At 63.8% G+C, this 12755-nt stretch overlaps 1 protein-coding gene across 1 annotated transcript in view; it reads right to left on the bottom strand.

Annotated features, from left to right (window-relative positions):
* Window positions 1-2558: 2558 nt before the first annotated feature.
* The window catches only part of CELSR1 (cadherin EGF LAG seven-pass G-type receptor 1), a 112719-nt gene continuing 102522 nt past the window's right edge, over window positions 2559-12755 (bottom strand). The window contains exons 26-35 of the mRNA XM_090272255.1: window positions 9676-9788; window positions 9326-9405; window positions 8332-8458; window positions 7624-7749; window positions 7165-7259; window positions 6851-6954; window positions 6504-6653; window positions 5931-6164; window positions 5226-5487; window positions 2559-4645 (exon numbers count right to left, since the gene is read on the bottom strand). Of these exons, the coding sequence (XP_090128381.1) occupies window positions 4621-4645; window positions 5226-5487; window positions 5931-6164; window positions 6504-6653; window positions 6851-6954; window positions 7165-7259; window positions 7624-7749; window positions 8332-8458; window positions 9326-9405; window positions 9676-9788 (1316 nt within the window). The 3' untranslated portion in view covers window positions 2559-4620. The remainder of the gene's footprint in view (window positions 4646-5225; window positions 5488-5930; window positions 6165-6503; window positions 6654-6850; window positions 6955-7164; window positions 7260-7623; window positions 7750-8331; window positions 8459-9325; window positions 9406-9675; window positions 9789-12755) is intronic.

Below are 12755 nucleotides of genomic sequence, written 5' to 3'. Positions count from 1 at the left end.
GGAAGACCCCGTAAGCTTGGTGCCATGGCCCCTCCAGCCTGGGGCAAGGGGCGCACAGGTGCTGGCTTCGTGTGACCCTGTGTGGGGGCTGCAGGCTGTGGGGTGGGGGAGGTTTGAGGCTGGGCTGAGTGGGGCCAGCAGACGGGCAGCTAGGTGCCAGCTCACCCTCCAGCCTCTGGACTGAAGCCAGCCCGCCCAGCGGGGCCCACCTCACAGTTGGGACCAGTTGGGAGTGGGCACACCAGGCAGGGAGGACAACACACCACAGTAGGGACCACGAAGACCCTGGCCCACGCCACCCCCCCACCGCGGGCTGGGGCTCGTGACAGGGAGAGCGGTCAGAAGCTGCGGCGGCCCCAGGGGCAGGGCCGGTGCCCAGGGAGACGTGTCCTCCCGTTCAGACCACAGGAAGCGGTGCCAGCGACAGAGCTGAAGCCCCTCCCCCTGGGAGCGCCCCAGCCGCTCTTACCCGACGTCCCATCCCGCAGGGTCCGCGGCCACCGTCCACGTGAAGAAACAGCCCCCGGCGGCAGTGGGCCGGGCTCAGGCTGCCCCGGCGGACGGCCTGCGTGCGCCGTGCCCCGTCGCCGCAGCCGGGCTGTGCCCGGGAGGCCCCGCTCTGCGCGGGCGGGGCAGCCGCTGTCCTCAGTGCGCTGGGCAGTGGGGCTCGGCCGGCCAGCGGGGCCCCGGTCCCTGGGGACGCTCCGCCGGCATGGAGGCCGGGGCTGAAACGCGCCTTTGTTCCGCCGGCTCAAGGGCACACGGAGCCGCCCTGGGTTCAGGTTTCCCGATTCGCTGCCCTGGGAACGGAGGCCTGAGCGGTGCCCACCCTGCCCCGCGCAAGGCCGACCTTCCCAGCGGCAGGAACGGGGGAGGCAGGGAGGCCGCCGCGGGAGGTCGCCCTCCCGGCCCCCGGGCCGCTGGGCCGCCCTGCCAGCCCCATGCCAGGCCCCGCGCCTGCCGGGTCGGCCGGTGGAGGAAGCAGGGAGAAGGGGCACAGGTCTGCACGGCTCCCCGGGCCCCCCAGGCCTCACCCGTGGCCTCCCCGTGCGCGCCGGGCGGCGCTCAGAGCGTTGGCGGCTGCCGTCCGCCAGGGGGCGCCGCCGGGCCGCAGACTCCGGGGAAGGAAGACCCTGCGCGGGCCCGTGCTCCCCGGCCCTCCGTCCCACGCGGGCGCCCCAGCATCGACTGCTGAGAGCCGGGAAGGGGGGGAAGCGTTCCTGGTTCAGAGCTGGCGGGACTGTTGCACCCCCACCACCTTTTCCGGGGTGTCCTCAGGGAGACAGACCCGAGAACCGAGCCCACGCTCCGCGCCCCACGCCCGGAGGCCCTTCCCCCGGCCCCGAGTCAGTGCCAAACGCCTCGGCCTGCCTTCTCTGGCGTCCGAGCGCAGGGACTCAAGCCCAGGGGTCTCAGCGGCCGTCTGCAGGGCGGGGAGCCCGGGGCAGCGCGCAGCTGTGCCTCGTGAGGTCGCAGGCGGCCCCGCCATTTCTGTGGGCTCCATGCTCAGTGATCGTGCCTGCGTGCCGACGGCATCACGGGGGTCTCGTTCTCGTCTCGGTTCGCAGAGCAGCCGGCCCAGCGGGCGCACCAGGCAGGCCGCTCCCCTCTGCCCCGGGCCCTCGCTCGCTCTCCCACGTGTTCCCAGTGAGCGCGGCTTTCGGGCCGAGAGCAGCCAGCAGGTGCTTGGGGAGGAAGCAAACGCCAGTGACCGTGGGGGCAGTGAGGTGTTCGTGGGGGGTTGTTTCTTTCCTTCCAACCTCTGGAGCTGAGTGGCCAGCGTCTGGGCTGACCTCCAAAAGAGACCTGGGAAAAGGGGGCCCTGGAGGCTGAAGAGCGGGGGCACCCCAGTTTTTTCTCTTCTTGCTCACTAATTTTCCGTGCGCGTGGCCCCGTTCGGGTGGAAGTGTGAGCCGGTGCAGGTGGCCGGCACTCCGGGAGAGACCCACCCCTCTGGACCGAGGGACCGTGTGGGGCAAGTCCCAGAGGGGGGCGGGTGCAGAAGAGAACCCCCACCCCGCCCCGTTCCCTGTGTACTGACACGGGGCACCGAGCCTGGCGAGCACGGAGCAGGCCCCCAACAGCATCTCAGGCTTTGAGGACAGAACTGAGACCTAGAACGGCCCCCCCGCCCCTGACTGAGCGGCAGACTGCAGGGTAGACTGAGGCGCCGGCCAGCGTAGGAGCCGCTGCTCACAGAAGGCGGGGCCGGACGCGGGGCCGCACCTGACTGGCTGTTTGCCTGCACCTGCCAGAGGGTTCTAGCAGGACCCAGAGTCTCCTGACATCCCGTGCCAATCAAGGATTCACTTGGAAATCAATCAGCGCACAAAGAGCCAGGAAAACGCCAAGACTAGCGATTTCGGCCCCAGGACGCCGCAGGCGCTCAGGTGAGCAGCCTTGGCGCAGCTGTTACAGCCCCGCCCGCAAGGTGGTGAGCGCACGGAGAACGTTCTGGCCCAGTTCCTGGTCCCCAGCGCCTGCACGCGTCCCTTCTACCCGCTGCCTTAGAAAAGGTGGAGTGAGAGTGGGGCGAGGGGGGACCAGCACAGCAGAGGCAAATTCAAAAATCTTAATTTATTGTAGACATTTTTCTCATTTGTGATGTCATTCCAGTGTTCTGAACATTAATAAATATACATTTGCTTAAAAAAACAAAAAACAAAAAAAAACTCCAGTGTCTAACCTCTGTCATAAAGTCTTAAGTCACAAAAATAGGTTTACATTTTTCCTGTCTTCACAAAACTGGCGATTGTGTTTTTGGTAACAGTTCTGATCAAATTAAAAACTACACCCCAAGGGGCACCACCCATGAAAACGGAGTTCAAAGACTCAAAAATATTAAAACCTTTTTCTACTTAGAAAATCTCATGGGTGGTCAACACTGAAGGTACTATCGGTCTGTATCTTCAGAAGGCCACTCACCTGTTAAGGCACATTTATAATTCACTCAGGCATGAGACGCCAGGGTCTCGTTTCAGCTCTGTTCTGTGGTCCTAGACCAGTTTCAGATACGCGCGTCTGCTCACATTTTCCTCAGAATAACAGGATGGAAACCTTTCTGTTTTACTCGATTTTCACCGTAACTGACAGTAGCTCATATTTGGAAGCAGCTGTGCTGATAATTTATTTGGGCACCTGATTTGAACAACAAAGGAAACACTGAAATAAAATGTGTCTGAATGATTCTGGGCCTCATTCCACAGCCCCTCAGGCCACGCTGGGCCAACTGCCCGCAATGGGACAGTCACAGCCGGTCCTTGGTGTGAGTTTCCAAAAAACAGCTCGGTAACCGTTGAAAGGGTGGCGGTGGCTTTGTCCCGCTACACAATTGGCCATTTGAAGCAAAATGAAGTAATTGGTCAGACTGTGGGGGTCGGACCCCAGGCTGCCTGGAGATCCCCGGAGTCTCAAAGAGCCAAGGAATTGGCAGGAAGGAACGTGACAGTCCTGGAAGACCTCATACCTCCATCTGAATTGGGGACGTGTGAACACTTTAAAATGCCACAGAGACCCGAAGCAGAGGGACAAAAGCATTGCCCCACCTGCAGAACCAGGCCCCTGGGAGGGGGCCAGGGAGGCCCCACAGGGCCTAGATCTATGGGGGCCGAGCGAGGGGCGCAGCCAGGGGAGGACCAGTGTGACAGTCCCAGCTGTGGGACGCCTGCGTTCTGTACTGACTCGGCAGGCCTCCTTGAGTCCTGCCCAGGCCCAGAGTGCCCGTCTTGGAGCCACAACGGCCAAGGTCAGTGGCAGCTGAGGGCCCGCCTCTCAGACACCGAGGCGCTGTGAACTCAAAGGCTCCGGGATCAGCGGTGGGGGCAGCAGAGGGGCCTCCGTCGGCAGCTTTGGTCCAGGTTCTGTCCCAGCACACCCCGCTGCGGACCTGCCGGGCCAGCAGCTGCGTCGGTGCACGCCAGGTTCAAGTACAGCTGCGCACTCTTCCGCATATAGACGTACACGAGCCCATCCCGTGGATCTCCCAGTATCAGCGGTCAGTACAAACATGGAACGGGACAGGTTTCCGCCTTCTCACAGTTCCATACAAATGTGTACAAGCGTCTACACCTGTCCCACCAGGGACGCGATCTGCTTTAAGACAAGGGGTGCCTTCGGAAAGGGCTGTTCCGTTCCGCCTGCTGGCCAGGGGCCTTGGACTGCAGGGAGGTGCCCACACGGGCGGCCAGGACTGGAGTCCTTGGTCTATGCTTGGTGTCCCCAAACCCTGGTCAGCCCGGCCTGGCGGTTCCCCTCACTCAAGGCTGGCTTGGCCCTGCCAGCTCCGTGCTGAACCCTTTCCTGGTGAGGCCAGCGCATGGTTTCGGTGCCTCCTGCAGCCTGAGGGAGTAGCTGTGCGGGCCGGGGAGTCCGCGCCTCCTCGTGCCTGTGGCCTTTGGCACTTGTCAGGGGGTCGGATGGGTGCCGAGCCCCTGGGGCAGCCTATGGCGTCCAGTCTGGACTGCTGGTCAGGCCCCTCATGGGGCGGCCACTTCAGAGACCCGCGGGCGCCGGCCGCAATGTAACAGCAGTGGCCCCTCAGGCTCCAAGGTCCAAGGGCACCGCGACGCAGCCCAGGGGCCTGCGGGGAGGTGCGGGCTGGTCTCACGGTTTCCTGATGGTTCAAATTGAAGTTTCGTTACTGCCTCTGCACGTGGGAAGAAGCCATCATGCAGGCGGAGGGTCAGCAAGGCTGGGCCAGGTCCTAGGTCACGTAGGGACAGAACCAGCCCCCTCCCCCCCAAGGGACTGGGGACGCCCGGGGGCTCCAGGGCATGCAAGCTCTTGTGTGGACAGCTACCCGGGAAGGAGGCAGCTGAGGGGCGGGTTGAGCCTGCACCCTGACAGCCAGGACCACCCGGCGGGCAGAGCTGGAAGCACCCAAACTCCTTTCCGTTTTAGGAAGGCCGTTCTAGAAGACCCGGCTCCCCTCTGCCTCTCCTTTAGAGTCTATAGGAGGGAGGGGCCAGGGGGACAGGTCAGCAGGCGGGTCTGGAGCCAACTGCCCTCTGAACCTCAGTCTCAACCACAGAACGGGGTAGTAATGATCCCCAGTGCCCAGGACAGGAAGTCTGCCCACCTCTGGTCAGTTCCTCCCGCCGCGGTACCCGACCCCATTGCGGCCCCTGGGCCCCTCTGCCTGGGCGCCCCCGGGTCTCAGCCGCAGTGCTCAGGCCCCTGACCACTGACCCCGGACGGGGCACAGCGGAGAGACTGGCGCTACTCACTCCGAGTCGGAACCGTGGGCCTGGGCGCTCCCGGCGCGCACGTTCATGGCCACCCCGTTGAGGTGCTCGCGCCCAGGCTCCCGCCGCGGGGTCTTGATGGTGATGGCGCCGTCGGGGCCGCGGACCCCATCGCTGGAGCCCAGGGAGGACGAGCGCGAGGACGCGGGGCTCTGCTCACACTCGGCCAGCTTTTCGCGGAGCCGGGACTTGAGGGTCTTCTCTGTCAGGGGCGGCGGGTAGGTGACTTTGTTTTTCAGGATGCCTGGGAGGTGGGGGATTGAGAAGGTGAAGGTCAGGCTGATCTGCCGGCTGCCACGGATGCTGGAGGGCTGACTCCTGCGGATCTGCCAGGCCCTGCGCGCTGGGCCGCCCTCCCAGGGTCTCAGCCCCAGGCCGTGCGGCCAGAGGGCCACCCGCGTGCAGGATCTGCCTCTGTCCCAACCGACGCAGGTCCTGTAGGCCCCGCCCAGCCAGGCCCCTCCCCGCAGCCCCCCGTCAGGCAGGCCCCACCCACCCACCAGGCCCCGCCCCATCTCTCAGGCTCCGCCCCAAGCCCCACCCACCTGTCAGGCTCCGCCCCAAGCCCCACCCCCCGCCGCAGCTCCATCAGGCAAGCCCCGCCCCACCTCGCACGGCTCCGCCTCCATCCCCCTCCCTCAGGACCAGGGGCTTCCCAGACAGCGGGCCCTCCCCACCCAGAGGCACCTTTTCTCTGCTCCGGGGGCTGGGCGGGGGGCGCACCCGCAGGCCTGGGTGGGCCCCCGCTCTCCCCGTCTGGCGGGCGCTCGCGGCAGTGGTTGCCCTGCTGGTCCAGGTGCAGCTCCACGCTGACCTTGGTCTCCACCTTCAGGTGCGGCTTCCCGCTGGGCTCCTCACTGTCGCTCCCAGCCAGGCTCCCGTCCGGCCAGTCGGGAGGGATGTGGTTGGGCGCTCCGTCCGCTGCGGCACAAGGGCCACCATCAACAAGCAGGGGGCCCCCCCCTCGAGAAGTTCCCAAGTGTTCCTCCCGTGGGGATTGTGCATCCGGACTGGCTCTGACCCCCCAGGGGGGAACCACAGCTCAGACAGGGAAGATCCCGACAGTGGGGGCCCAGGCCACCATCCGCCACTGCACCCCAGTACCTGGTGCCTCCTCTGGCTACCCTGCAGCAGGCGGGGTGGGGTCAGGTTTGTGGGGTCCTTGCAGTGAGAGTCCCCGGAGAGGCCCCCAAGACCCCCTGCCTGTACACTGTGGCTGGAGGGGGGGGCTCTGGCCTCTGTGCTGCACAGTTCCCTCACCTTTGGGGGTGCTATGGGCAGGGCCCCGGGCCGGGTCCCACTTCTCCTGGGCCTCTACCCCATCGTCCTCACTCTCCGAGGAGTGCGAGGAAGCGTAAGAGCTGCTCTGCTCATCCAGGGACAGCTCGCTGTCGGAGTCGGAGTCCTGGCCTGCAGGTGACAGGAGGGACCGGGCTCAGGCTGGGGGTGGCTTCCGGCCTGAGGCGGAGCGGGGCCCCCGGGGTCTCGGGTCCCTTCGAGGCTGCATGTGCTGCGTTGATGGAGCAGGCTGTGGGACAGGCAGGACCCAGCGACCCCCGGGGAGGCTGCGTGCAGGCTGACAAGGCCACCCTCGGGGGGACACGTACCGTGGGGCTTCTTGGCGCTCCTGGGGAGGAAGGACAAGTCTGGCTCCCCGTGGCCGCCCCTCGCTGGCCCAGAGGACATGCTCAGCTTCTGGCCCCCTTCGTCCCTGGTAGGGGTGGGAGGGTGGGGTCAGAACCGTTGCTGCGGGGGACGCGTGATGTGCCCACCCAACATCACCCAACACCAGCTGGATGGGCTGGGTCACCACAGGGGCTCTGGGAGGTTCTCTGGGTGCACCGGGACGCCCCCGTCCGCCAGAACAGCGGGGCCCAGGGGATGAGGGCTGGGCCACCCTTGGGTGCTGCGCGGGCCTGACCTGACGGTGCTGTCCAGTGAGGCGGTGGACTCTCCCAGGGCCGTGCGCAGCAGGTGCGGCTCCTCGCTGTAGGGGGTGTGGCAGTTGAGGGAGCGCTGGGGGAGGGGCATGGTTCTCCGTGAGCAGAGACCACCAGGGCAGAGGGTGGCCCTGTCTCCACAGCCTTGCTGGGACTCTATCAGTCCCTCGCTGTGGCCAGGAGGAGGGCACCCGCTGCCTGGCTGCCTCCCCGCGGCCAGGGCCTGCCGTTGGTGTCCTGGCCCGGCCCTGTCCTCCCGAGGCCTTGACACGTGGGCGGTAACTATGCCGGGCCCCGTGTGGTCAGGCGGGACGCCACGCTCTGTGGATGGCTCTGTGACGCGCCCTTTGGGAGGGGCCCGAGAGCACCAAGCTGCACTCACGCTTGGTTGGGATCCCCCCCCAGAGGCCTGGTGAGCGGGGTCCCCGGGCGCCTCCTACCGTCAGCAGGGTGGCCCTCGTGGTGGCAGAGTCGTCCGGGTGCGGCTTCTTCCCAGCAAGCACCCCCTTCAGGTGCTTCCGGACCTCCCTGTTGAGCACGCAGTGGAACAAGAGGACGAAGAGGCCCTGGGGGGTGGGGCGCGGGTCAGGAAGGAAGCCATGGCCGGCCAGCCGTGGGACTGGGTCTCCGAGCACAGCCCCCCAAGTGCCCCCGCTCGGCCTCCCCTGCAGGGGTCCTGCTTCCTCTGGGAGACCGGGCAGGGCAGTTAGCATTCTGGGATTGGGGGGCCGCGGCCACGGCCCTCGGGCCACCTGGAGTCCCCCACGTCCCGTCATTAACCACCTTCCTGGGAAGGCCTCTGGGAAAACCATGAACAGCCAGCATCCCTCCCTGGGGACCCAGGTAGGATTTACACCTGGGGAGGGGAGCAAGCCCTGCACTGGCTGAGCCCCGACAAGACAGGGGGGCCAAGGAAGGGGCCCATGCAGGCCCCGGCAGAGCTGTGTCTGCGACAATGGGTTCTCTTTGGGGTCAGGACCGTGAGCTGTAACCCGACCACCCCGTGGCCGCACTGAAACCTGGAACTGCAGCCACAGCACGGCCATTTGTCCCGAGAGGTGGGACCAGGCGTTTCAGAGAGGACGCAGCGCAAATGACCCATGACCTCTCGGGGCTGGCCCACGTGGAACCCCCACGACGTCGCCCACCTGCAAGCAGCTGAAGACGGCGAAGAGGTAGTGGAAGGCGAGTGCGTCGCTGTTCACGGCCAGCAGCCCCAGCAGCCACGTGGCGCTGACGAGCAGCAGCAGGAGGAAGGAGGTGCGCAGCAGGGGGCTGAGGCGGGGCAGGGGCGGGAGGGGGTGATTCCAGTCCTCCTCCCCCCGCCGCTCTCCTGCCCGGCAGCCCACCACTGTCCGTCCATCTGTCCGTCCACCCACCCGCCGCTGGCCTTCCCTCCCGCAAACCTGCCCAAGCTCTCTCCTCTCAGAGGACGGGCAGCGTCCTGGGGAACCACCCCTCCGCCCGCCTCCCGGCTCGGGGCTCCCGGCCCACGGGACCCCCTGTCCTCCTCTCCTCTGATCCTGTCCCAGGTCCAGCACTCCATGCCAAGGTACCCCGCTGCCCTGCCTGACCCTCCGAGGCAATTTTGTGGGTCCCCTCCCCACTCCCGAGACCTAGCAGGTTCCCTCTGCACTGGGCCCCCATCCGGCCAGGAGCCCCTTCCTTCCTGTGGCCCCAGCCCGCGGGCCACATCTGTTACCACGGCCATGCCCATCCTGGGTGAGGAGGCCGCAGCCCGGGTGTCCTTGCTGAAGCCCTTCTGCCCCCCGCTGCGCCCCTCCAGCCCCCACACCTCTCACTGACCGTGCCCCCCTCCCCGCTGCAGGCTGCTGTCCCATGGCCGGGCCTGGTCCCCACTGTGGCCAGCTCCCTCCCTCTCCTCAGGGCCCACACACGGCTCAGAGGCGGACCCCGCTCCGTCCTGATAGCCCCCAGACACAGCCAGCCCGTACCCCCACCGCGGCCTGTCCACCCTGCTGTGCGGCTGACCGTGGTCCTCCGGACCGGCCATGCCTGTGGTTCCCGACGCTGCTGCCGCCGGCCGGGGAGCGACCGGGGCCCGGCTCGCAGGGTGACAGGCGCTGTCCGGGGTGTCTCCCCCTCATGCCCCACCCGCCCGCGGCAGGAGCACCGACTTACACGACCCGCTTCCTTTCATAATAGTGGTGCTTTCTTTGGCAGGAGACTTTCGCCGACAGAACAAACATAACTGTGTTGACCTGAGAAAACAAACAGGATGGTCAGGTGGCCGGTTCGGCTATATTGTCACAACAGACCTTCAAAAGCCAGACACTGCTGAGTATTTCCACCCCGTGTCTGAGCGCCGGCCTGCCCGCGCGGGACCCTCCTGGGGCCAGACACCAACGGCCCACAGCGGACGCGGACCAGAACCCAGGACCCGCGGGTCTGGAGATGTCAGCCCTTCCCGCCCATCGGCTGCCCAGAGGAGCTGGGACCCCACGTCCTCGGGACCCCACCTCCATACTCACAATTATAACCGTCCCGATGGGCCCGGCAAAGCTCCAGATCAGGGTGTCTCGGAGGGACAGCCAGCAGAAGTCGGGGTTGCCGTAGCCCTGGGGGTCCAGGCCCACCGCGAGCCCTGGCCATCAGAGAGGGGGTGAGGGCAGCCCGGTGCCCCACCCCACGCAGGCGGGACCGGGGGCCCCAGCGCCACCCTCAGGGGGACGGGCCGGGAGCCCAGGACAAGCAGCTGGGATGTGACAAAGGCCCAGGTGCCCTCAGAGCAAAGCCCCGCTCGGTGTCAAACCACGGCCCACCCTGACCCCACGGCCGTAGCCAGGAGGAGCCCGGCTGGGCCGGGGCTGCCGGGGAGGCGGGACGGGTGACAGGACCAGGCAGACCAGCTATGAAGGCCCAACAGGAGGCCAGGGCGCCCGTGAGGGACCCCGGTGCAGGCAGGAGCCGTGAGCACACACGCCGCACACACACACACACCACAAACCATACACGCCACACACGTGTACAGACCCACACACACCAGAAACAACGCATCCCCCCAGGCGCCGAGCGGACCTGGCGTTTCTTGTGTGTCTAAGCCACAGCGGCGGCTCCAACAGCCGCGTGACCAGCCCCAGGGCCCCGCCCTCGGGGACCCTCAGCTGAACCTCGGGCTCGGCACCGACTTCGTTGAGCAGCAGGTGTGACCCGCACGACCCTCCCCGCGACCTCCACCCACCCTGAATTTCAGGGGTCCTGGCCGGGACAGGCACCTGCGCCCCGACAGCCCTCCCTTCCTTCCTCTCCGCTGTCGGGCAGGCGTGGCCGCCGGCGCTCGCAGGGCCTGGGTGGAGACCCCCCGTCTGCAGGGGACGCCCAAGGGGACCGCACACACAGGCAGGGGAGAGAGGCCGAGGGTCCCCGCCCAGACAGCGGGGTCACCACCTCCAGGCGGGAAGAGGTGACGAGGTCGCGTGCACGAGCCCAGGCTGAGGAGCAGCCGCCGTCAGCCAGCAGCTCCGTCACGGCCCGAAGGCCCCCGGGAATCGAGTTCTTTTGCAAAAGACAAGTATTTTTATAAAACGTTTTAAAGCAAGTGGGGACTGTGAGGCGTCTGAATGTAGATCCCAGAGCTGCGGCGGGGGCGGCGGCGCGTTTCACGGCCTGTGACCTGACAGGGAGGTGGTGTCTGTGCCCAGACCGGGCGTTTACCGGGAGAAAGTGCGGAGCGGAAACATGTCACATAAAAGGTCATCCCAGGCTTCTGGTCAAGACGGACACGCAGGCAGACACGCTCCGCCTCCTCGCGCAACCACAGAATTACAACCAGATCGCAGAGCTAGTAACATCCCGAACCATCAGAAAATCAAGCTGCGTGGGAGTCCAATAACCAAGGATTTAAAGAAGCCACGTTCACCCTGTTCACCCCGATGGGCAGGCGGCAGGGGCAGCGGTGAAAGAGGCGGGAGGGACACCTTAGGGGCGAGTGCTCCCAGCCCCAGGCCAGAGCGCACAGCCCAGGGTTCCTGCACCGGGAAGATAAGTCCCGTTACCTGTGACTGTAAAAACCAGTGGGGGTTGGGGCAGTGGAAGAAACTGCTTCAAATTGGCGCTTAAAAGGCCAGCACAGACTTAGAATGTATGCAAACCCGCCCACTCCGGGACTCACCACCAGGGCAGCAGCTGGAAGGGTGCCAGTTGCACACGGGACGGGGGTGAAGTGACTGGAAACGGGGTGAGCACCGGGGGAACCGCCAGAAGCCAGGCAGCAGCACTGTCCCCTCTCTGAGCCCCCCCCCCGCCCCACCACACAGCCACAAAGCAGGGAAGCTGGTTCTGCCGCCCTAGCAACTACCTGAGGCTCCGCCCCACACAATTTACAGGTGCTTTTTCTACATGGGCCAGGCTACTAAGACAGGGAGTCAAAGCAGCCCTACCCAATACACAGAACACACACAGGGAGGCTGCCAAATTGAGGAGGCAAAGAAATATGGCCCAAATGAAAGAACAGGTCTCCAGAAAAAGAACTAAATGAAACAGAGAGAGCCAACCTATCAGATGCAGAGTTCAAAACACTGGTGATAAGGATACTCAGAGAACTCACTGAGTATAGCAAGAAAATAAAGGAAGAGATGAAAAACACATTAAGTAAAATAAAGAATAACCCACAGGCTTAGGAACCTCTGGGACATCTCCAAATGTGCCAACATCCAAATCATAGGGGTGCCAGAAGGACAGGAGGAAGAGCAATAAATTGAAAACCTTCTTGAAAAAACAATGAAAGAAAACTTCTCTAATTTGGCAAAGGAAATAAACATACAAGTCCAGGAGGCACAGAGAGTCCCAAACAAGCTAGACCCAAGGAGGACCACATCAAGACACATCCTCATTAAAATGCCAAAGGTTCAAGATAAAGAGAGAATCTTAAAAGCAGCAAGAGAAAAGGAGAGCTAGCTACAAAGGAGTTCCCATAAGACTTTCAGCTGATTTCTCTGAACTTTGCAGGCAAGAAGGGACTGGCAAGAAGTATTCAATGTGATGAAAGGCAAGGGCCTACAACCAAGATCACTCTACCCAGCAAAGCTATCATTTAGAATGGAAGGGCAGATAAAGTGCTTCCCAGACAAGGTAAAGCTAAAGGAGCTCATCATCACCAACCCATTATTATATGAAATGTCAAAGGGACTTAAGAAAAACAAGAATATGAAAACTATGAACAATAAAATGGCAACAAACTCACAACTATCAAAACAAAATCCAACTAAGCAAACCAGAACAGGAACAGAATCATAGGTGTGGGAATGTTTGGAGGGTTATCAGCTGGGAGGGGGGAGGGGGAGAAATGGGGAAATGGTGCAGGGACTAAGAAGCATAATTGGTTGGTACAAAACAGACAGGGGGACGTTAAGAATAATATAGGAAAGGGTGAAGCCAAGGGACTTGTATGCACGACCCATGGACATGAACTAAGTAAGGTTGGGGGGGGGGGATTGCTGGAGGGAAGGAGGGTACCAGGAGGAGGGGAGCAAAGAGGGAAAAACTGGGACAACTGTAATAGCAAAATCAGCATAATCAATAAAATATACTTAAGAAAAAGAAAAAGTCATCC

This window comes from Furipterus horrens, unplaced genomic scaffold (genome assembly GCF_987537825.1).
Source record: "Furipterus horrens unplaced genomic scaffold, mFurHor1.1.pri manual_scaffold_4, whole genome shotgun sequence".
NCBI classification, from domain to species: Eukaryota; Metazoa; Chordata; class Mammalia; order Chiroptera; family Furipteridae; genus Furipterus; species Furipterus horrens.
This window is presented reverse-complemented; position numbering and strand designations above follow the sequence as displayed.